At 50.4% G+C, this 25,111-nt stretch overlaps 1 protein-coding gene and 1 non-coding gene across 2 annotated transcripts; both read left to right on the top strand.

Moving 5' to 3' along the window:
- The first annotated feature begins 11,260 nt into the window (after positions 1-11,260).
- On the top strand, positions 11,261-20,157 carry dkc1 (dyskeratosis congenita 1, dyskerin). Its single transcript, XM_034077723.2, has 15 exons — positions 11,261-11,343; positions 12,386-12,438; positions 12,564-12,650; positions 15,034-15,125; positions 15,551-15,735; positions 15,845-15,909; positions 16,006-16,132; positions 16,218-16,348; positions 17,173-17,316; positions 17,679-17,799; positions 18,528-18,646; positions 18,749-18,852; positions 19,546-19,594; positions 19,669-19,827; positions 19,903-20,157. The coding sequence occupies exons 1-15, from the start codon at positions 11,328-11,330 to the stop codon at positions 19,966-19,968; spliced, it is 1,518 nt and encodes a 505-aa protein (XP_033933614.1). The 5' UTR covers positions 11,261-11,327; the 3' UTR covers positions 19,969-20,157.
- LOC117441683 (small nucleolar RNA SNORD83) lies at positions 17,964-18,032 on the top strand. The gene has a single exon (XR_004551405.1). It is a non-coding gene; the product is annotated as a small nucleolar RNA SNORD83 (small nucleolar RNA).
- Positions 20,158-25,111: the final 4,954 nt, after the last annotated feature.

Here is a 25,111-nt window from a genome sequence, read left to right as displayed (position 1 = left end):
ACATTCAGAGACACATGGAGAGACACATTCAGAGACACATGGAGAGACACATTCAGAGACACATGGAGAGACACATTAAGAGACACATTCAGAGACACATGGAGAGACACATGGAGACACATGGAGAGACACATGGAGACACATTGAGAGACACATCCAGAGACACATTGAGAGACACATTCAGAGACACATGGAGAGACATATTGAGAGACACATGGAGAGACACATTCAGAGACACATGGAGAGACACATCCAGAGACACATGGAGAGACACATTCAGAGACACATGGAGAGACACATTCAGAGACACATTCAGAGACACATGGAGAGACACATTCAGAGACACATCCAGAGACACATGGAGATACACATTCAGAGACACATTCAGAGACACATCGAGAGACACATTCAGAGACACATGGAGAGACACATTCAGAGACACATGGAGACACATTCAGAGACACATGGAGAGACACATGGAGAGACACATTCAGAGACACATGGAGAGACACATGGAGAGACACATGGAGAGACACATTCAGAGACACATGGAGAGACACATTGAGAGACACATTCAGAGACACATTCAGAGACACATGGAGAGACACATTCAGAGACACATTGAGAGACACATTCAGAGACACATGGAGAGACACATTCAGAGACACATTCAGAGACACATGGAGAGACACATTCAGAGACACATGGAGAGACACATGGAGAGACACATTCAGAGACACATGGAGATACACATTCAGAGACACATCGAGAGACACATTCAGAGACACATGGAGAGACACATGGAGATACACATTCAGAGACACATTCAGAGACACATCGAGAGACACATTCAGAGACACATGGAGAGACACATGGAGAGACATATTCAGAGACACATGGAGAGACACATGGAGAGACACATTCAGAGACACATTCAGAGACACATCCAGAGACACATTGAGAGACACATGGAGAGACACATGGAGACACATTCAGAGACACATGGAGAGACATATTGAGAGACACATTCAGAGACACATGAAGACACATTCAGAGAGACATGGAGAGACAAATTCAGAGACACATGGAGAGACACATTGAGAGACACATGGAGAGACACATGGAGATACACATTGAGAGACACATTCAGAGACACATTCAGAGACACATGGAGAGAGACATGGAGAGACACATTCAGAGACACATTCAGAGACACATGGAGAGACACATTGAGACACATGGAGAGAGACATGGAGAGACACATTCAGAGACACATGGAGAGACACATGGAGAGACACATTGAGAGACACATGGAGAGACACATTCAGAGACACATGGAGAGAGACATGGAGAGACACATGAAGAGACACACTGAGAGACACATTGAGAGACATGGAGAGACACATTCAGAGACACATGGAGAGACACATTCAGAGACACATTGAGACACACATGGAGAGAGACATGGAGAGACACATTCAGAGACACATGGAGAGACACATGGAGACACATGGAGAGACACATTGAGAGACACATGGAGAGACACATTCAGAGACACATTCAGAGACACATTCAGAGACACATGGAGAGACACATTCAGAGACACATGAAGAGACACATTGAGAGACACATTGAGAGACATGGAGAGACACATTCAGAGACACATGGAGAGACACATTGAGAGACACATTGAGAGACATGGAGAGACACATTCAGAGACACATGGAGAGACACATTCAGAGACACATGGAGAGACATGGAGAGACACATTGAGAGACACATGGAGAGACACATGGAGAGACACATTGAGAGACACATGGAGAGACACATTCAGAGACACATGGAGAGACACATGGAGACACATGGAGAGACACATTGAGAGACACATGGAGAGACACATTCAGAGACACATGGAGAGACACATTGAGAGACACATTGAGAGACATGGAGAGACACATTCAGAGACACATTCAGAGACACATGGAGAGACACATTGAGAGACACATTCAGAGACACATGGAGAGACACATTGAGAGACACATTGAGATGAGAGGGTCCTGAGGAGAGGGTTCAGAGGAGAGGGTCCTGAGGAGAGGGTCCAGAGGAGAGGGTCCAGAGGAGAGGGTCCTGAGGAGAGGGTCCAGAGGAGAGGGTTCAGAGGAGAGGGTCCAGAGGAGAGGGTCCAGAGGAGAGGGTCCAGAGGAGAGGGTTCAGAGGAGAGGGTCCTGAGGAGAGGGTCCAGAGGAGAGGGTCCTGAGGAGAGGGTCCAGAGGAGAGGGTTCAGAGGAGAGGGTCCAGAGGAGAGGGTCCAGAGGAGAGGGTTCAGAGGAGAGGGTCCTGAGGAGAGGGTCCAGAGGAGAGGGTCCAGAGGAGAGGGTCCTGAGGAGAGGGTCCAGAGGAGAGGGTCCAGAGGAGAGGGTTCAGAGGAGAGGGTCCAGAGGAGAGGGTCCAGAGGAGAGGGTTCAGAGGAGAGGGTCCAGAGGAGAGGGTTCAGAGGAGAGGGTCCAGAGGAGAGGGTCCAGAGGAGAGGGTCCAGAGGAGAGGGTCCTGAGGAGAGGGTCCAGAGGAGAGGGTCCTGAGGAGAGGGTCCAGAGGAGAGGGTCCAGAGAAGAGGGTCCAGAGGAGAGGGTCCAGAGGAGAGGGTCCTGAGGAGAGGGTTCAGAGGAGAGGGTCCAGAGGAGAGGGTCCTGAGGAGAGGGTTCAGAGGAGAGGGTCCTGAGGAGAGGGTTCAGAGGAGAGGGTCCTGAGGAGAGGGTCCTGAGGAGAGGGTCCAGAGGAGAGGGTTCAGAGGAGAGGGTCCAGAGGAGAGGGTCCTGAGGAGAGGGTCCAGAGGAGAGGGTCCTGAGGAGAGGGTTCAGAGGAGAGGGTCCAGAGGAGAGGGTCCAGAGGGTCCAGAGGAGAGGGTCCTGAGGAGAGGGTCCTGAGGAGAGGGTCCTGAGGAGAGGGTCCTGAGGAGAGGGTTCAGAGGAGAGGGTCCAGAGGAGAGGGTTCAGAGGAGAGGGTCCTGAGGAGAGGGTTCAGAGGAGAGGGTTCAGAGGAGAGGGTCCTGAGGAGAGGGTCCAGAGGAGAGGGTTCAGAGGAGAGGGTCCTGAGGAGAGGGTTCAGAGGAGAGGGTCCTGAGGAGAGGGTTCAGAGGAGAGGGTCCTGAGGAGAGGGTCCTGAGGAGAGGGTTCAGAGGAGAGGGTCCTGAGGAGAGGGTCCTGGGGAGAGGGCTTCTTCCAGCTCACTTTTAGCAAAGGTCGAGTCCTTCCTTTCTCTGAATGACTTTGAGAAGGTAAGACATTGTTTCCACTGAACTGGATCACTGCAGAGCTCTGTCCTTTGGAGTGACCAAGGCTTCCCCGTCTCGCCTGCAGCTGGTCCAGAATGCTGCTGCGCGCCTCCTTACAAGGACACGAGACTCTGGCGACCAGTCCGTTTTAAAATACGATTTAAAACGTTGCTGTTCGCTTCCCAGGCCCTGAGCGCTTCAGCCCAGCGTACCTGGCAGATCTTTAAAACCACACACACCACGCGGGGAGGTCAGCTGACAGACTGCTTCTGAGAGTCCCACATCGAGGCGAAAGCAGCGAGGACACGGAGCTCCAAAGTGATGGGACGAATTCCCCTCCAGGCTAGACTCCAACTCGGCCTGTTTTTAAATCTCCTTTAAAACTTGCTTCTTCTCCTGAGGAAGCCAGGTATATAAGCAGGTGTGGGTGAGTGGATGAGTCGGGATGATGAGTAGCAGCTGCGGAGGTCAGCCACGCGCAGCCAGGAAGACAGACACAGACAGAGAAGCAGAAGGAGGGAGAAGTGCACATCCTTACAGTTCCATGTGTCTTTGTGAACTCTCTGCAGCATGTGAACTCTCTGCAGCATGTGAACTCTCTGCAGCATGTGAACTGAAGGCAGAAACAAAGGTGAACCTGCAGCCTCTGAGAAGTGTCGCCAGCGCGCAGAGCGCACGGCCAGCCACTGCTTACCTACAGTCCGAACTCGACATCAGATGTTCGGTCACCAATGTGTGTGTCACTCTTGGCACGTGTGTGTAACAGGTCAAACTCTGTGTGTGCGGTCGCTTCTGTGAACATCGCATGCCATTCCTCCCGGTGCGCTCCGGCCGCGCTGCACAGCTGTGTCACAAACTCACAACTTTATATATAGTCCATAGTCGGCCCGTCCACACGGCGGCGTGCGCTGAAGCTTCCCCATTCACTTTGAATGTGGTGACGTCACTTTTAGCCGAACTGCATCGTGGGAAGCGACGCGGAGCGTAGCCGGCGTGGCTCGCTGCAAAAGTTGAGCAATGTTCAACTTTTGACGCCTCGGCTTTGTCGTCAGCCAATCGAATCATATGCCAGTACACGCTCTAGCCAATCAAACCGCTGCGTGTGTGTCAGGGGCGGAGATTCATGTGATTGGTTGTTGGTTGAGTTTCAGACACGCCCGCCGGCAAGCGTCAGCGCACGCCGCCGTGTGGACGGGCCGTCAGTCTGAACTCAAAATATGTTTACTTGGCGAGTGAGAGCCAAAGGTAAGCTATGGCTTATGGGTAGGGAAGCACACATTTGCCAACTTGACCCCGTTTAGTCTCGAGCACAGCATCAATGCCGTTGCTCAGAATGCTGAGCTGTTTGAAGCCGCGGGGCCAATCCTGTCCAGATGTAGTGAAAAGCCAACTCTCCGTCGTGCAGCGGGCTGTGCCCTAGCGCCAGCCCGCAGCACGTGGCGATGCAGCACACTGCAGCTTGCTGTGTTTACCTTGCCACGGCAGCAGAACAGCAGCTGTAGGACGCATTATGGTCCTGTTATCTAATACGTCAGTTAAACCACTACACGCCATACAGCAGTGCAGTCTGCCTCGAGCCGGGTCGGCCGTCCACACGCTGCACACGCTGTATGTAACGTTGATCTATTCAACATTAGGCCCTGTCACATGACTTCCTGAGTTACAGCTATTGCTTTGACTTGCTGAGTTGGCTTCAGTCATTATATTGAGACAGACACAGCACACAACAGGTGGCCTCTGTCCCCAGACCCTCTGTCCTCAGACCCTCTGTCCTCAGACCCTCTGTCCTCAGACCCTCTGTCCTCAGACCCTCTGTCCTCAGACCCTCTGTCCTCAGACCCTCTGTCCTTAGACCCTCTGTCCTCAGACCCTCTGTCCTCAGACCCTCTGTCCTCAGACCCTCTGTCCTCAGACCCTCTGTCCTCAGACCCTCTGTCCTCAGACCCTCTGTCCTTAGACCCTCTGTCCTTAGACCCTCTGTCCTCAGACCCTCTGTCCTCAGACCCTCTGTCCTCAGACCCTCTGTCCTTTGACCTTCTGTCCTCAGACCCTCTGTCCTCAGACCCTCTGTCCTCAGACCCTCTGTCCTTAGACCCTCTGTCCTCAGACCCTCTGTCCTCAGACCCTCTGTCCTTAGACCCTCTGTCCTCAGACCCTCTGTCCTCAGATCCTCTGTCCTTTGACCCTCTGTCCTCAGACCCTCTGTCCTCAGACCCTCTGTCCTTTGACCTTCTGTCCTCAGACCCTCTGTCCTTTGACCCTCTGTCCTCAGACCCTCTGTCCTCAGACCCTCTGTCCTTTGACCTTCTGTCCTCAGACCCTCTGTCCTCAGACCCTCTGTCCTTTGACCTTCTGTCCTCAGACCCTCTGTCCTCAGATCCTCTGTCCTTAGACCCTCTGTCCTCAGATCCTCTGTCCTTTGACCCTCTGTCCTCAGACCCTCTGTCCTTAGAGATAACACATGTGACAGCGCAGAGACCGGATGTTAGGACGTGCACGTGTCTGCGATGAGGAGATGAATCCACGAGGAAGTCCTGGAGAGTGATTGTATGTGGGCGTTGAAGGATCAATCCTGATCAGATATAACCAAGGTTCCTTAGTCTCGCTGGAGGCCAAATGAACGCCGTCCATAGTTAGAATATCTTTAGATAGTTTGTTAGATTCTTCGGGCCGAGCTCCATCACTCCAGTTGGTCGTGTTTAGCATCAGTTTCAGCTCAGTGCTCGAGGCCGTCTGCATTTCATTTAGATGACTACCTTCACCAGGCTGGATGAACATGAGTCTCATCCCCTTATCATACTGCCTAACATCTATCATGTGAACAGAACCGGTCCGAGGGAAGCATCTATCATGTGAACAGAACCGGTCCGAGGGAAGCATCTATCATGTGAACAGAACCGGTCCGAGTGAAGCATCTATCATGTGAACAGAACCGGTCCGAGTGAAGCATCTATCATGTGAACAGAACCGGTCCGAGGGAAGCATCTATCATGTGAACAGAACCGGTCCGAGTGAAGCATCTATCATGTGAACAGAACCGGTCCGAGGGAAGCATCTATAGTGTGAACAGAACCGGTCCGAGTGAAGCATCTATAATGTGAACAGAACCGGTCCGAGGGAAGCATCTATAATGTGAACAGAACCGGTCCGAGTGAAGCATCTATAATGTGAACAGAACCGGTCCGAGGGAAGCATCTATAATGTGAACAGAACCGGTCCGAGGGAAGCATCTATAATGTGAACAGAACCGGTCCGAGGGAAGCATCTATAATGTTATAATGTGAACAGAACCGGTCCGAGTGAAGCATCTATAATGTGAACAGAACCGGTCCGAGGGAAGCATCTATAATGTTATAATGTGAACAGAACCGGTCCGAGTGAAGCATCTATAATGTGAACAGAACCGGTCCGAGGGAAGCATCTATAATGTGAACAGAACCGGTCCGAGGGAAGCATCTATAATGTTATAATGTGAACAGAACCGGTCCGAGTGAAGCATCTATAATGTGAACAGAACCGGTCCGAGGGAAGCATCTATAATGTTATAATGTGAACAGAACCGGTCCGAGTGAAGCATCTATAATGTGAACAGAACCGGTCCGAGTGAAGCATCTATAATGTGAACAGAACCGGTCCGAGTGAAGCATCTATAATGTGAACAGAACCGGTCCGAGTGAAGCATCTATCATGTGAACAGAACCGGTCCGAGTGAAGCATCTATAATGTGAACAGAACCGGTCCGAGTGAAGCATCTATAGTGTGAACAGAACCGGTCCGAGGGAAGCATCTATAATGTGAACAGAACCGGTCCGAGGGAAGCATCTATAATGTGAACAGAACCGGTCCGAGGGAAGCATCTATAATGTTATAATGTGAACAGAACCGGTCCGAGTGAAGCATCTATAATGTGAACAGAACCGGTCCGAGGGAAGCATCTATAATGTTATAATGTGAACAGAACCGGTCCGAGGGAAGCATCTATAATGTTATAATGTGAACAGAACCGGTCCGAGTGAAGCATCTATAATGTGAACAGAACCGGTCCGAGGGAAGCATCTATAATGTTATAATGTGAACAGAACCGGTCCGAGTGAAGCATCTATAATGTGAACAGGACCGGTCCGAGTGAAGCATCTATCGTGTGAACAGAACCGGTCCGAGGGAAGCATCTATAATGTGAACAGAACCGGTCCGAGTGAAGCATCTATCGTGTGAACAGAACCGGTCCGAGGGAAGCATCTATAATGTGAACAGGACCGGTCCGAGTGAAGCATCTATAATGTGAACAGAACCGGTCCGAGTGAAGCATCTATAATGTGAACAGAACCGGTCCGAGTGAAGCATCTATCATGTGAACAGAACCGGTCCGAGGGAAGCATCTATCATGTGAACAGAACCGGTCCGAGTGAAGCATCTATAATGTGAACAGAACCGGTCCGAGTGAAGCATCTATAATGTGAACAGAACCGGTCCGAGTGAAGCATCTATCATGTGAACAGAACCGGTCCGAGTGAAGCATCTATAGTGTGAACAGAACCGGTCCGAGGGAAGCATCTATAATGTGAACAGGACCGGTCCGAGTGAAGCATCTATAATGTGAACAGAACCGGTCCGAGTGAAGCATCTATAATGTGAACAGAACCGGTCCGAGTGAAGCATCTATCGTGTGAACAGAACCGGTCTGAGTGAAGCATCTATCGTGTGAACAGAACCGGTCCGAGTGAAGCATCTATAGTGTGAACAGAACCAGTCCGAGTGAAGCATCTATCGTGTGAACAGAACCGGTCCGAGTGAAGCATCTATAGTGTGAACAGAACCGGTCCGAGTGAAGCATCTATAATGTGAACAGAACCGGTCCGAGTGAAGCATCTATAATGTGAACAGAACCGGTCCGAGGGAAGCATCTATAATGTGAACAGAACCGGTCCGAGGGAAGCATCTATAATGTGAACAGAACCGGTCCGAGTGAAGCATCTATAATGTGAACAGAACCGGTCCGAGTGAAGCATCTATCGTGTGAACAGAACCGGTCCGAGTGAAGCATCTATAGTGTGAACAGAACCGGTCCGAGGGATGCATCTATAGTGTGAACAGAACCGGTCCGAGAGAAGCATCTATCGTGTGAACAGAACCGGTCCGAGTGAAGCATCTATCGTGTGAACAGAACCGGTCCGAGGGAAGCATCTATAGTGTGAAGAGAACCGGTCCGAGTGAAGCATCTATAGTGTGAACAGAACCGGTCCGAGTGAAGCATCTATAATGTGAACAGAACCGGTCCGAGTGAAGCATCTATCATGTGAACAGAACCGGTCCGAGTGAAGCATCTATAGTGTGAACAGAACCGGTCCGAGTGAAGCATCTATCATGTGAACAGAACCGGTCCGAGTGAAGCATCTATCATGTGAACAGAACCGGTCCGAGTGAAGCATCTATCATGTGAACAGAACCGGTCCGAGTGAAGCATCTATAATGTGAACAGAACCGGTCCGAGGGAAGCATCTATAATGTGAACAGAACCGGTCCGAGTGAAGCATCTATAATGTGAACAGAACCGGTCCGAGGGAAGCATCTATAATGTGAACAGAACCGGTCCGAGGGAAGCATCTATAATGTGAACAGAACCGGTCCGAGTGAAGCATCTATAATGTGAACAGAACCGGTCCGAGTGAAGCATCTATCGTGTGAACAGAACCGGTCCGAGTGAAGCATCTATAGTGTGAACAGAACCGGTCCGAGGGATGCATCTATAGTGTGAACAGAACCGGTCCGAGTGAAGCATCTATCGTGTGAACAGAACCGGTCCGAGTGAAGCATCTATCGTGTGAACAGAACCGGTCCGAGGGAAGCATCTATAGTGTGAAGAGAACCGGTCCGAGTGAAGCATCTATAGTGTGAACAGAACCGGTCCGAGTGAAGCATCTATAATGTGAACAGAACCGGTCCGAGTGAAGCATCTATCATGTGAACAGAACCGGTCCGAGTGAAGCATCTATAGTGTGAACAGAACCGGTCCGAGTGAAGCATCTATCATGTGAACAGAACCGGTCCGAGTGAAGCATCTATCATGTGAACAGAACCGGTCCGAGTGAAGCATCTATAGTGTGAACAGAACCGGTCCGAGTGAAGCATCTATAATGTGAACAGAACCGGTCCGAGTGAAGCATCTATAATGTGAACAGAACCGGTCCGAGTGAAGCATCTATAGTGTGAACAGAACCGGTCCGAGGGAAGCATCTATAATGTGAACAGAACCGGTCCGAGTGAAGCATCTATCATGTGAACAGAACCGGTCCGAGTGAAGCATCTATAGTGTGAACAGAACCGGTCCGAGTGAAGCATCTATAGTGTGAACAGAACCGGTCCGAGGGAAGCATCTATAATGTGAACAGAACCGGTCCGAGTGAAGCATCTATCGTGTGAACAGAACCGGTCCGAGTGAAGCATCTATAGTGTGAACAGAACCGGTCCGAGTGAAGCATCTATCGTGTGAACAGAACCGGTCCGAGTGAAGCATCTATAATGTGAACAGAACCGGTCCGAGTGAAGCATCTATAGTGTGAACAGAACCGGTCCGAGTGAAGCATCTATAATGTGAACAGAACCGGTCCGAGTGAAGCATCTATAGTGTGAACAGAACCGGTCCGAGTGAAGCATCTATAATGTGAACAGAACCGGTCCGAGTGAAGCATCTATAGTGTGAACAGAACCGGTCCGAGTGAAGCATCTATAATGTGAACAGAACCGGTCCGAGTGAAGCATCTATAATGTGAACAGAACCGGTCCGAGTGAAGCATCTATCATGTGAACAGAACCGGTCCGAGTGAAGCATCTATAGTGTGAACAGAACCGGTCCGAGTGAAGCATCTATAGTGTGAACAGAACTGGTCCGAGGGAAGCATCTATAATGTGAACAGAACCGGTCCGAGTGAAGCATCTATCGTGTGAACAGAACCGGTCCGAGTGAAGCATCTATAGTGTGAACAGAACCGGTCCGAGTGAAGCATCTACAATGTGAACAGAACCGGTCCGAGTTAAGCATCTATAGTGTGAACAGAACCGGTCCGAGTGAAGCATCTATAATGTGAACAGAACCGGTCCGAGTGAAGCATCTATAATGTGAACAGAACCGGTCCGAGTGAAGCATCTATAGTGTGAACAGAACCGGTCCGAGTGAAGCATCTATAATGTGAACAGAACCGGTCCGAGTGAAGCATCTATAATGTGAACAGAACCGGTCCGAGTGAAGCATCTATAATGTGAACAGAACCGGTCCGAGGGAAGCATCTATAGTGTGAACAGAACCGGTCCGAGGGAAGCATCTATCATGTGAACAGAACCGGTCCGAGTGAAGCATCTATAATGTGAACAGAACCGGTCCGAGTGAAGCATCTATAATGTGAACAGAACCGGTCCGAGTGAAGCATCTATAGTGTGAACAGAACCGGTCCGAGTGAAGCATCTATAATGTGAACAGAACCGGTCCGAGTGAAGCATCTATAATGTGAACAGAACCGGTCCGAGTGAAGCATCTATAGTGTGAACAGAACCGGTCCGAGTGAAGCATCTATAATGTGAACAGAACCGGTCCGAGTGAAGCATCTATAATGTGAACAGAACCGGTCCGAGTGAAGCATCTATAGTGTGAACAGAACCGGTCCGAGTGAAGCATCTATAATGTGAACAGAACCGGTCCGAGTGAAGCATCTATAATGTGAACAGAACCGGTCCGAGTGACTGCATCCTGTCAGGTACCCAGCTACAGGGTCCCTGTGCTATCATGCTACTCTCACACTGGAACAGGGCACGTGCACACTTTATATAACCTGTGTTAACATGTTTCTGTTTGGGTGGTCGACCCACTGCCACGTGCCACTGCGCGAGGAGGGTGTACCCTGTAGATACCACGTGGTGCTCTGTGACGTAGAGAGGGGTCAGAGAGCAGTTCTGACCCCGGCCTGCAGAGGGGAAGTGTGCTGAAAGCTGCTGGCGAGGCACCACAGAAGAAGAGAAAGATTTGAAAGCGGAACAGGAGGAGCCAGCTCTCTCTCAGATCACGATGGCGGACACTGAAGGTGAGCGCGCGGCACGTTTTGGAGAAGGAGAAAAACGTTTTAAAGTGTTTTAAGTTTATATGTTTCAATGATTGAATGTCTCAAGAGCATAATGCGAACTATCAGCGAGGGCAGACTGAGGCTCGGTTTGATCCGCAGAAGTGTAATGTCTGCGACGCCACGTGGGGCGTTAGCAGCGATGTGTTTTAACGGTTATAATGTATCGGGTATAATAACACGGTTATAATATATCTGTTATAATATACCTCTACTATAGCGCGTGCATTATACCTGTTCAGATATACCTGTTTGCTCCAGGATCAGAGCTGTTCTCTCCACGAGACCCTCGTGTTTCTGCAGAGATGCTCCTGCGGAAACACGAGGGTCTTTGCGTCATTATACCTGAAGTATTACAGGGGTAGGGTACACGCGGGTTAGGGGTAGGGTATACGCGGTTTACACGTGGCGCAGGATCTTGATGTATTCTCTCTGTGAAGCTGCAGAGGCGGAGAACACGTGTTTCTGCAGAGACCACGTGTTTCAGACACCCCGCTGTATTATAGCGGTTAGAGGAAGCCTGTTCCCCCTGCAGGGCTTTGCTGTTGTGTTCTGCTGTAACCGAGCTCTCCCCGGAGTCTCGTGTGAAGCACACGCGCTCTGTATCAGGCCTGTTAGCTGCGTGTTAGCCGCCTGATGCTAACACACGCGGTGTCCGAACACGTGTTTCCGCCTTTACGAGCTAACCCTTAGTACCTGAGGGTATATCGAGTGAACCAAATCAAACCCTTAGTACCTGAGGGTATATCGAGTGAACCAAATCAAACCCTTAGTACCTGAGGGTATATCGAGTGAACCAAATCAAACCCTTAGTACCTGAGGGTATATCGAGTGAACCAAATCAAACCCTTAGTACCTGAGGGTATATCGAGTGAACCAAATCAAACCCTTAGTACCTGAGGGTATATCGAGTGAACCAAATCAAACCCTTAGTACCTGAGGGTATATCGAGTGAACCAAATCAAACCCTGTATTTCCAGGCTTCTGAAATGTGATTGTTTTCCAGCATCATCAGTGAAGATGAAGAAGGCGAAGAAAGGGGTCGTGGAGGATGTGGGGGTGAGTTACCGGTTCATAGAGACGTGTTATTGGATGCTTTGTGTCGTGATGGTAACCGAGTTGATGTCGTGATGGTAACCGAGTTGATGTCGTGATGGTAACCGATGTGTGTGTGTGCTCCTCAGGAGATCCAGCAGAGCGGAGACTTCTTCATTCGGCCGGAGTCTAAAGCTGCGACTCTGGACACGTCTCAGTGGCCTCTGCTGCTCAAGGTGAGGGGGGGTGATCAACGGGGAGTCAGGTGAGGGGGGGGTGATCAACTGGGAGTCAGGTGAGGGGGGGGTGATCAACTGGGAGTCAGGTGAGGGGGGGGTGATCAACTGGGAGTCAGGTGAGGGGGGGGTGATCAACTGGGAGTCAGGTGAGGGGGGGGTGATCAACGGGGAGTCAGGTGAGGGGGGGGTGATCAACGGGGAGTGAGGAGGGGGGGGGTCGGGTGATCAACGGGGAGTGAGGAGGGGGGGGTCGGGTGATCAACGGGGAGTGAGGAGGGGGGGGTCGGGTGATCAACGGGGAGTGAGGAGGGGGGGTGATCAACTGGGAGTCAGGTGAGGGGGGGGTGATCAACTGGGAGTCAGGTGAGGGGGGGGTGATCAACTGGGAGTCAGGTGAGGGGGGGGTGATCAACTGGGAGTCAGGTGAGGGGGGGGGGGGGATCAACGGGGAGTCAGGTGAGGGGGGGGTGATCAACTGGGAGTCAGGTGAGGGGGGGGTGATCAACTGGGAGTCAGGTGAGGGGGGGGTGATCAACTGGGAGTCAGGTGAGGGGGGGGGGGGGGGATCAACGGGGAGTGAGGAGGGGGGGGTCGGGTGATCAACGGGGAGTGAGGAGGGGGGGGGTCGGGTGATCAACTGGGAGTCAGGTGAGGGGGGGGTGATCAACGGGGAGTCAGGTGAGGGGGGGGGATCAACGGGGAGTGAGGAGGGGGGGGTCGGGTGATCAACGGGGAGTCAGGTAGTTTGGACTGTTTGTAGTTCGGGTCGTGTGTAGTTCGGGGCGTGTGTAGTTCGGGGCGTGTGTAGTTCGGGTCGTGTGTAGTTCGGGGCGTGTGTAGTTCGGGGCGTGTGTAGTTCGGGTCGTGTGTAGTACGGCAGTGTGTAGTTCGATAGTGTGTAGTTCGGGGAACGGAGCGTAGGCCTGGAGCTCAGATCTGTGAAATGATGAAGCTGTTTATCCATTCGCTGAGCGGCCATCTTGTCGCAGTCACCCCCTCGCCCTCGTTCCGGGGGGCGGGGCCTCTCCTCGTGGTGATGTCCTCGACTCGGCGTTCTGCCGGGTCGACCCGGATCCACGAGGAGAGACGACTCGACCCGAGAGCCGCGAAGACGATTTGACTGCGCTGATCACAGCTGACTCATCAATAACAGCATGGGGGGGGGGGGGGGGGGCTTCAGGTGTGGGCATGAGATCCTGAATATCAGCATGGGGGGGGGGGCTTCTGGTGTAGGCGTGAGATCCTGAATAACAGCATGGGGGGGGGCTTCTGGTGTGGGCATGAGATCCTGAATATCAGCATGGGGGGGGGGGGCTTCTGGTGTAGGCGTGAGATCCTGAATAACAGCATGGGGGGGGGGGGCTTCTGGTGTGGGCATGAGATCCTGAATATCAGCATAGAGGGGGGGGGGCTTCAGGTGTGGGCGTGAGATCCTGAATAACAGCATAGAGGGGGGGGGCTTCTGGTGTGGGCATGAGATCCTGAAAAACAGCATAGAGGGGGGGGCTTCAGGTGTGGGCATGAGATCCTGAATAACAGCATAGAGGGGGGGGGGGGGCTTCTGGTGTGGGCGTGAGATCCTGAGTAACAGCATAGGGGGGGGGGGCTTCAGGTGTGGGCATGAGATCCTGAATAACAGCATAGGGGGGGGGGGCTTCAGGTGTGGGCATGAGATCCTGAATAACAGCATAGAGGGGGGGGGGCTTCTGGTGTGGGCATGAGATCCTGAATAACAGCATAGAGGGGGGGGGGGCTTCTGGTGTGGGCGTGAGATCCTGAATATCAGCATGGGGGGGGGGGCTTCTGGTGTGGGCATGAGATCCTGAATAACAGCATAGGGGGGGGGGGGCTTCAGGTGTGGGCGTGAGATCCTGAGTAACAGCATAGAGGGGGGGGGGGCTTCTGGTGTGGGCATGAGATCCTGAGTAACAGCATAGAGGGGGGGGGCTTCTGGTGTGGGCATGAGATCCTGAGTAACAGCATAGAGGAGGGGGCTTCAGGTGTGGGCGTGAGATCCTGAGTAACAGCATAGAGGAGGGGGCTTCAGGTGTGGGCGTGAGATCCTGAGTAACAGCATAGGGGGGGGGGGGGGGGGGGGGGGGGGGCTTCTGGTGTGGGCATGAGATCCTGAGTAACAGCATAGAGGGGGGGGGCTTCTGGTGTGGGCATGAGATCCTGAGTAACAGCATAGAGGGGGGGGGCTTCTGGTGTGGGCATGAGATCCTGAATAACAGCATAGAGGGGGGGGGCTTCTGGTGTGGGCGTGAGATCCTGAGTAACAGCATGGGGGGGGCTTCTGGTGTGGGCGTGAGATCCTGAGTAACAGCATGGGGGGGGGGGGGGGGCTCAGCTCTTTCTCACCTCTGCGTGTCTCCTGCAGAACTTCGATAAGCTGAACATCCGCACCGCTCACTACACGCCGCTGCCCAACGGCAGCAACCCGCTGAAGAGGAACATCCAGGACTATGTCAGGTAATGCTAAGCTAACAAGCTAAGCTAACAAGCTCATGCTAAGCTAAACAGCTAACCTCATGCTAAGCTAAACAGCTAACCTCATGCTAAGCTAACCAGCTAACCTCATGCTAAGCTAACCAGCTAACCTCATGCTAAGCTAAACAGCTAACCTAATGCTAAACTTTTAAAGTTAAGTCCAAAAATCATTATTTGGAATTATTTGAAAAGCTCCCTGAGTTTCAAGCCCCCCTCATGAGTAGCTTCAGTGGAGAGGGGGGGCACCTGGAGCCCCCAACAGCAGCATGAATACAGGGGGGACAGAACACTGATGGAATATGATGTATGAATAATCAAAGATGGATTACACAGTTCAGGTGCTTAGTGGTCTGTTGGATGAAACTGTCCCTGAGGCTAACATGCTAACCCCCCCCCCCCTCCAACAGGACGGGCTTTATCAACCTGGACAAGCCGGCGAACCCGTCGTCCCACGAGGTGGTGGCGTGGATCCGGAGGATTCTCCGAGTGGAGAAGACGGGGCACAGCGGCACGCTCGACCCCAAAGTGACGGGCTGTCTGATCGTCTGCGTGGACCGAGCCACCCGGTTGGTCAAGTCTCAGCAGAGCGCAGGTAGACAGTCGGGATGGGTGTGTGTGTGTGTGTAGTGGGTAATGCCCGGCTGGCGGCGTGTCACAGTAAAGCAGCGGCCCCCCCTCACTACTCTCTCTGTGTGTTGCAGGGAAAGAGTATGTGGGAATCGTTCGGCTGCACAATGCCATCGAGAGCGAGCACACGCTGGCCCGGGTGAGAACCTCACAGTGTCTATAGAGAACATGCTCTGATTGGCTGCCTGTGGTGTGCTGTCATGTGACGGTCATGTGACTAACCCTCCTCTCTCAGGGCCTGGAGTCTCTGACCGGAGCGCTGTTCCAGAGGCCGCCTCTCATCGCGGCTGTGAAGCGGCAGCTGAGAGTCAGGACGGTGTACGAGAGCAAGCTGATCGAGTACGACCCCGAGAGGAGGCTGGGTGAGAGATCAGTAGTCATGGTGACCGAACGGGGGAGGCTGGGGAGACTAGAAGATGACTAACCCCCCCCCCCCCCCCCCCACAGGTATCTTCTGGGTCAGCTGTGAGGCAGGAACCTACATCCGGACCCTCTGTGTTCACCTCGGCCTGATGCTGGGGGTCGGAGGTCAGATGCAGGAGCTGAGGAGGGTCCGCTCTGGAGTCCTGGGAGAGAAGGTCAGCCCCACTTCCTGTTACCCCCCCACTTCCTGTTACCCCCCCCCCCCCCCCCCAGAGTGTTGAGTTCAGAGCCGCTGTGTGTGCAGCTCTGATAATTCATCTCTGGAACAGAAACAGCAGAGAGAGTGATCTGCGGCCGTGTTATATCAACAACACGCCGTGCCCCCCCCTCGCTGCTGACATCCCTACTGTACTTCCCCCCCCCACTGTACTGCCCCCCCCTCACTGTACTGCCCCCCTCACACTGTACTGCCCCCCCTCTCACTGTACTGCCCCCCCTCACACTGTACTGCCCCCCCTCACACTGTACTGCCCCCCCCTCGCTGCTGACATCCCTACTGTACTTCCCCCCCCCACTGTACTGCCCCCCCCCTCGCTGCTGACATCCCTACTGTACTTCCCCCCTCACTGTACTGCCCCCCCCTCACTGTACTGCCCCCCTCACACTGTACTGCCCCCCTCACTGTACTGCCCCCCTCACACTGTACTGACCCCCCCTCACTGTACTGCCCCCCTCACTGTACTGCCCCCCTCACACTGTACTGCCCCCCCTCTCACTGTACTGCCCCCCCTCACACTGTACTGCCCCCCCCCTCACTGTACTGCCCCCCCTCTCACTGTACTGCCCCCCCCTCACACTGTACTGCACCCCCCTCACACTGTACTGCCCCCCCTCTCACTGTACTGCCCCCCCTCACACTGTACTGCCCCCCCTCTCACTGTACTGCCCCCCCCTCACACTGTACTGCCCCCCCTCTCACTGTACTGCCCCCCCCTCTCACTGTACTGCCCCCCCCTCACACTGTACTGCCCCCCCGTAGGATCACCTGGTGACGATGCACGATGTCCTGGACGCTCAGTGGCAGTTCGACCACAACAAAGACGAGACGTACCTGAGGAGAGTCATCTTCCCCCTGGAGAAGCTGCTGGTGTCCTACAAGAGGCTGGTGATGAAGGACAGCGCGGTGAGGACACACACACACACACACACACACACACACACACACACTGTCCTACAAGAGGCTGTGATGAAGGACAGCGCGGTGAGGACACACACACACACACACACACTGTCCTACAAGAGGCTGTGATGAAGGACAGCGCGGTGAGGACACACACACACACACACTGTCCTACAAGAGGCTGTGATGAAGGACAGCGCGGTGAGGACACACACACACACTGTCCTACAAGAGGCTGTGATGAAGCGCTGAGGACACACACACACACTGTCCTACAAGAGGCTGTGATGAAGCGCTGAGGACACACACCTCGTCGGTGTCAGACGGGTTTATTGAGGCGGGTGTCTTTGGTCATGTGACTGCAGGTGAACGCCATCTGCTACGGAGCCAAGATCATGCTGCCAGGTGTGCTCAGGTACGAGGACGGCATCGAGATGAACCAGGACATCGTGGTCATCACCACCAAGGGGGAGGCCATCTGCACAGGTGTGTGTCTCTCTCTGTGCGTCTCTGTGTGTGTGTGTGTGTCTCTGTGTGTGTGTGTGTCTCTGTGTGTGTGTGTGTGTCTCTCTCTGTGTGTGTGTGTGTCTCTCTGTGTGTGTGTGTGTCTCTCTGTGTGTGTGTGTGTCTCTCTGTGTGTGTGTGTGTGTGCCACATGATGACATATAGATGCCTCTGGGCCGTGAGGACCTCTCATCTATCACCCTAGTCTGATGGCTGCTCGTTAACGAGGACTTTCCTCACCTGCTCGTTAACGAGGACTTTCCTCACCTGCTCGTTAACGAGGACTTTCCTCACCTGCTCGTTAACGAGGACTTTCCTCACCTGCTCGTTAACGAGGACTTTCCTCACCTGCTCGTTAACGAGGACTTTCCTCACCTGCTCGTTAACGAGGACTTTCCTCACCTGCTCGTTAACGAGGACTTTCCTCACCTGCTCGTTAACGAGGACTTTCCTCACCTGCTCGTTAACGAGGACTTTCCTCACCTGCTCGTTAACGAGGACTTTCCTCACCTGCTCGTTAACGAGGACTTTCCTCACCTGCTCGTTAACGAGGACTTTCCTCACCTGCTCGTTAACGAGGACTTTCCTCACCTGCTCGTTAACGAGGACTTTCCTCACCTGCTCGTTAACGAGGACTTGCCTCACCTGCTCGTTAACGAGGACTTGCCTCACCTGCCCAGGTGTATCATAATAACGCTGTCTGTGTGCAGGCGTGGCTCTGATGACCACGGCGGTGATCTCCACCTGTGACCACGGCGTGGTCGCTAAGATCAAGAGGGTCATCATGGAGAGAGACACCTACCCCCGCAAGTGGGGGCTGGGCCCCAAGGTACGAGTCCTCCGTTTCCTCTACCCGTGTTGTTAATAAAGTTACCCGTGTTGTTAATAAAGTTACCCGTGTTGTTAATAAAGTTATTCTTTCCCTGACCAGGCGAGTCAGAAGAAGATGATGATCCAGAAAGGACTGCTCGACAAACACGGGAAAGCCAACGGCAGCACGCCCACCGCCTGGAAGGAGGGATACACGGACTACAGGTACTGAGGGGGCGGGGCTACAGGTGCTGGTGGGGAGGAGCTACAGGTGCTGGTGGGGAGGGGCTACAGGTGCTGGTGGGGAGGAGCTACAGGTACTGGTGGGGAGGGGCTACAGGTGCTGGTGGGGAGGAGCTACAGGTACTGGTGGGGAGGGGCTACAGGTACTGGTGGGGAGGGGCTACAGGTACTGAGGGGGAGGGGCTACAGGTGCTGGTGGGGAGGAGCTACAGGTACTGGTGGGGAGGGGCTACAGGTGCTGGTGGGGAGGAGCTACAGGTGCTGGTGGGGAGGGGCTACAGGTGCTGGTGGGGAGGAGCTACAGGTACTGGTGGGGAGGGGCTACAGGTACTGAGGGGCTACTGGTACTGAGGGGGAGGGGCTACAGGTGCTGGTGGGGAGGAGCTACAGGTACTGGTGGGGAGGGGCTACAGGTACTGGTGGGGAGGGGCTACAGGTACTGCAGACAGTTATCCCCCCCTGCGCTCTGCTACAGAATCTCTCAGCTCGGAGCGACTCAGTTAGCTGACGTCGTCCTCTGCACTCGGGCGGCGGCCGACGTCGTCGTCCTCTGCACTCGGGCGGCGGCCGACGTCGTCGTCCTCTGCACTCGGGCGGCGGCCGACGTCGTCCTCCTCTGCACTGACTCTGATCCTCAGATTTTAAGTCTTTACATGTTGTTGTTGTTGTTTGCAGCGCCTCCAAGGAGACGGAGACTGAGGCGTCGGGGGACGCGCCCACTAAGGTGAGACCCAGACCTACCACTGACGGTTCTATCCTGTGTATGTGATGTTTATCTGACCTTTGACCTTTCCGCAGAGGAAGAGAGAGGCCGACAGCGACGGGGAAGCAGCGAGCGCTCCCTGCACGCCGTCTGCAGAGGAAGTGAAGAAGAAGAAGAAGAAGAAAGAGAAGAAGGCAAAACTGGAGGAGGCGGCGGAGCCAGTGGAGGCGGAGCCAGTGGAGGCGGAGCCAGAGGTGAGGTTACAGACAGGAAGTGATGCGCTGACACTAAACTGTGGACAGGCCCTTAACGTGTCCTCTGTCCTCCAGGTTGTGGACAGTGCCAAGAAGAAGAAAAAGAAGAAGAAACAGAAAGATGACGAGACGTCGGAGTGACGGCGAGGAGCGCCCGCTGTCACCTGTCTGAATGCAAAGCATTCTGGGAGTTTTATAATGGACTGCATGAATGCAGAAAGAAAAGAGGACGCTTTTTTGTTTTTTTTATACATTTTATTGTTTTCATCTGTAAATACCTGAACAGGAAGCTGTTTGTAATTTCAAAATAAAAGTTTTTGTTTTCTGTAACCGGTGCATCCCGAGTGTTCAGATCAATGCGAGTCGGCAGCTGTCTGAGGACCGGGGGGGGGGGGTCTCGGACATGAATGTACATTAAAGCAGTCGTGGATGAAGTCAGTTTGAGTGGCTTTCGTTTGACCCTTTGTTTCAAGGCCATGCAGCTCGTCCTCGTGTCTGTTAGCGAGGTGTACGCCCTGCTGCTGCTCGAGGGAGTCCTTCCTGTTTAATAAACGATGTTCCATCCCAAGTGATCCACCTGATTAGCCTCTGTCCCACGTGTCCCTGGAGGAGCCCTGCAGGTGGAGTGCTGTCCAAGCTGCAGTGGCATCGGGCTGGTTTTCTAATATATCTTGTATGTGTACTTATAGCAAGTACTTGCATAAATATATACAGATGTTATTCGGTCCTGGTGATGTCGTGAGCCAGCAAACGGGTGTGTTCAGTGCACGGTCAGACCACGTCCTGAATCAGAAACAGGGTTTTTGCCGTTGGGTTACCACAGGGGGGTTCACTGGGCCAGCGGGTATCCTGATGGTCGAGCAAACATTTTGACTTTTTCCTTCAAATCTTAGATAATACAGCAGCCTAAAAAACCACTTTCAAGATGTAGCTTCCAGCGCCCGCTAGGGGGCGCTACTGCTCCTAGTGAGAACCCAGTGGCGACTGGTCATTAGGGGCAGGTGGGCACAGCCCCACCTAGCAGCTGATTCGTCTACTTCCAATTAGTGTCTACAGCAGGGGTCTCCAACACGTCGACCGCGAGCTACCGGTAGCTCGCGGGCAGCTTTTCAGTAGCTCGCCGCTCGATTATCGGTTATAGCGTAGTAACGTTGCTGCTTGATGTTCGGCCGCGGCCGGACAATAAAGTGTTTTTATTTTAGAATTGTTTCTGTCACACAAATATAAAATTGGTCCGTGACGCAGAGATCAAGGAGCAGACGTGACAGCGGCACAGCAACACCACACACGGAGCAGTCTGCTTTCTCCAGCAGCACCAGAACCAACGGCAGAATGACCCGCTCTGAATCAGGCTGCGGCTCAGAGACACAGGGAGGGATTTGTGCTTTTGAAAAACACTCGTTATCGTCATGTCAGGTTTTTGGTGGATTTAATCACGTCTTGATGCAGAGCATGAAAGTCCTCTCGCTATTTTCAGTTAAATACGCGTGTAAAGTTTGTGAAGGCAGGAGGAAAGCTTCCGCGATCACCGTCTCCTCTGTTCCTCCAAGCCCCGCCCCTCCTGAAAAATAACTACTAATAAGAGTGACAGGCTGATAGTGACCTGATAGAAACTTTATTATTCACTTAATCACTGACTGAGAAGATGAAGCTAACTTAGTCTCATACATTCATGGGATTCATGTCACAGTGAGACAGAGAATGTGAGTGTGCACCCACATGCACTATTTTTGTTTTTATAATGCTGTTGTAAATACTCCTTGTCTGCTGTGTTCAGACTCAGGTCCTGTGTGTGATGCCTCATTCAGGACATTCAGTGTCCTTTCTTAACAGAAGACCGTTGCTAGAAGCTGCAGCTCGACTGCAGCAGTATTAGTTTTTTGTTTTTGAGGATGGAAAAATGTCACACACAGATATAGGGAGGCTAGACCTATACAGTTGATTAATCATGGTTTATAATTTCATGTCAACACGAAGAAGAAGAAAAGATGGCTGCACTGTTCAGTGTCAATCCTGTGGAGATGGAGATGGAGGTTATACATCTCAAATCATGTTCAGCTGAAGTCTCAGCAAAACTCACAACATTTCTGGAGCCTTGTACGCCCAGAAAACTATAAGAACATTCACCAAGCAGCACTGCACATGTCTGCTTTATTTGGTTCTGTATACTTCCCTTTGTGAAGCAGCTTTTTCTGCATGTCATGAAATCTAAATACAGAACAAGACCGACTGATGAACATGTAAATGACTCTATTAGTGAACCTAAGTGGGTCCAGCAGACCCCTCTATGGTGACTCCATGCAGCGCCAGTCGTCTCACTAACTGTACAAAAGAGTGAATGCACTTATTTTACACACGTGCCATAAGATGCTTGCAAGGTGGTGATTAAGGCAATGTATTTACTATCTGGGCCATAATAATATGTGAGAAATTGTCGTTTTCTTGGACCTTGATGTGAAGTTAAGATTTAAGATAAGCTTTAGGAATTGCAATTTCACATAAAAGTAGCTTAATTCAACTGATGAGTGCTCTGTGAATAAATGTAAGCGATGCGATGCAAGTAGCTCTTGGCCACTTTAATTTTTTCAAAGTAGCTCTCAGGTGGAGAAAGGTTGGAGACCCCTGGTCTACAGTGTGCCTGTTGACAGTGTTGGGAAAGTTCACTTTCTACATGAACTAGTTCAGTTCACAGTTCAAAATGTTGAACTAAAGTTCATGGTTTCAAAAATGAACTAGTTTATAGTTCTTTTTTCAATACGTTGCTGCGAGCTATTATTTGTCTCCTGTACGATGTTAATGGGATTTGGGTGGTAGTGGATCTGTGTTGGCTCTCTTTTTTATTCGCCACTCGCACATACCGTGAAAGTCGTGTGCTTATTCTCAATGTGCCGTTTAAGGTTTGTTGTCGGTGTACGGACCTGCTTTTTCAAACCGGGCGGACACAGTTTACAGGCAAACGTTAGATTTTTTCCATCTGAGTCAGTACTGACTTTAACGTAAAACTCTTTTAAATGCTCATACGCCGACGCCGTAGAGCAGGGGTGAGGAACCTTTTTCCTCTCAAGGGCCATTTCAATGTTTACAATATCCTCAGAGGTACAAGTTATTGACCTCTGCTTAAAAAACTAAAATCACAGCCCATTCATTTCATTCTGTGCAAAGAAAAAGCAACCTCTCAATCCAGATATCTCACCATGACTCGCGTATGCATGCACGTGCAGGGTGTGGCGTGCTCCCCTGGGAAGATTTTTTTTTAAATGTTGAAGTTAAAAGCATCAATCTGCTGCACTTTGAGAGCAACATTAGGAGATCTATGGACACATCTCTCAACACCCAAACACAACTGTAAGCAGATTTTCTTTTAATTTATGGATATTTGACAAATCACTCCCTTTCAAACTGTATTCTTCTTTATTAATAACTGTCATAGTATTTTATACCTGTTTACTTTATTCTCTTATTATTTTTATAACTATAATGATCATATAAAGATGTGCCTTTACCTCACTGGTTGGGGAAAAAGCTTCTTATATTCGTTAGCATAGCTAGCTAACCTATGGAAGCCCATTTCCGCCTCTTGAAAAAAATAAAATCCCCATGAAAAGTCATGAGATAAGAAAGTCGAAATAATGAGATAGAAAGTCATAATTATGAGATAAGAAAGTCGAAATAATGAGATAAAAAGTCATTATGAGATAAAAAGTCATCATGAGATAAAAAAGTCGAAATTATGAGATAAAAAGTCATTATGAGATAAAAAGTCATAATTATGAGATAAGAAAGTCGAAATAATGAGATAGAAAGTCATAATTATGAGATAAGAAAGTCGAAATAATGAGATAGAAAGTCATGAGATAAGAAAGTCGAAATAATGAGATAAAAAGTCATTATGAGATAAAAAGTCATAATGAGATAAAAAGTCATAATGAGATAAAAAGTCATAATTATGAGATAAGAAAGTCGAAATAATGACATAAAAAGTCATGAGATAAGAAGTGCGCATGCGCTGCAGTGGCGCTGTCTTTAAAGGTCCCTTCATCACCTTGCTGCTCTCCACCAAACGGCATCTAGTCCTAAATAAGGTAACTATTACAGGTGACTTTTGTAAATGTTAGATGTTACATATAGCCTATATTGCAGCTAAACTACAACAATGCAGTTCATAGCTTTGACATTACCTGTTATGAACTATAATATATATGCCTATAGTTTTGTGGTAACGTTCACGCCACTAATGACAATAGTGTAGGCATACTGCTGCTGTGAGTTGCTCTAACTTTAACCCGTGAACGTTACCACAAAACTATAGGGATATATATTATATATATTATATTTATAACAGGTAATGTCAAAGCTATGAACTGCATTGTTGTAGTTTAGCTGCAATATAGGCTATATGTAACATCTAACATTTACAAAAGTCACCTGTAATAGTTACCTTATTTAGGACTAGATGCCGTTTGCATGGTGGAGAGCAGCAAGGTGATGAAGGGACCTTTGAAGACAGCGCCACTGCAGCGCATGCGCACTTCTTATCTCATAATTTCGACTTTTTTATCTCATTATTATGACTTTTTATCTCATAATTTCGACTTTTTTATCTCATTATTATGACTTTTATCTCATCATTATGACTTTTTATCTCATTATGACTTTTATCTCATTATTATGACTTTTTATCTCATTATGACTTTTTATCTCATTATTATGACTTTTTATCTCATTATGACTTTTTATCTCATCATTATGACTTTTTATCTCATTATGACTTTTTATCTCATTATTATGACTTTTTATCTCATTATGACTTTTTATCTCATTATTATGATGACTTTTTATCTCATTATGATGACTTTTTATCATAATTATTATGACCTTTATCTCTTTTTGCACTTTTTATCTCATCAATTAGGACTTTTTTATCTCATTATGACTTTTTATTTTTTATCTCATTATTTATGACTTTTTAACTCATTATGACTTTTTATCTCATTATTTTTTATTACTTTTATATCCTCATTATGACTTTTTATCTCATTATGGACTTTTTATCTCATCATTATGACTTTTATCTCATATGACTTTTTAAATCTCATCATTATGACTTTTTTATCTCATTATTATGACTATTTTATCCATTATGAGACTTTTTATCCTCATTATACTTTTTTTATCTCATTATTATGACTTTCTATCTCTTATTATGACTTTTTGTAATCTCTTATAATTTTTTATCTCATCATTATGACTTTTTTATCTCATTATGACTTTTTATCTCATTATT

This window comes from Pseudochaenichthys georgianus, unplaced genomic scaffold (genome assembly GCF_902827115.2).
Source record: "Pseudochaenichthys georgianus unplaced genomic scaffold, fPseGeo1.2 scaffold_1900_arrow_ctg1, whole genome shotgun sequence".
NCBI classification, from domain to species: domain Eukaryota; kingdom Metazoa; phylum Chordata; class Actinopteri; order Perciformes; family Channichthyidae; genus Pseudochaenichthys; species Pseudochaenichthys georgianus.
Note: the sequence above shows the minus strand (reverse complement) of the source record. Positions and strands in the feature narration are given on the sequence as shown.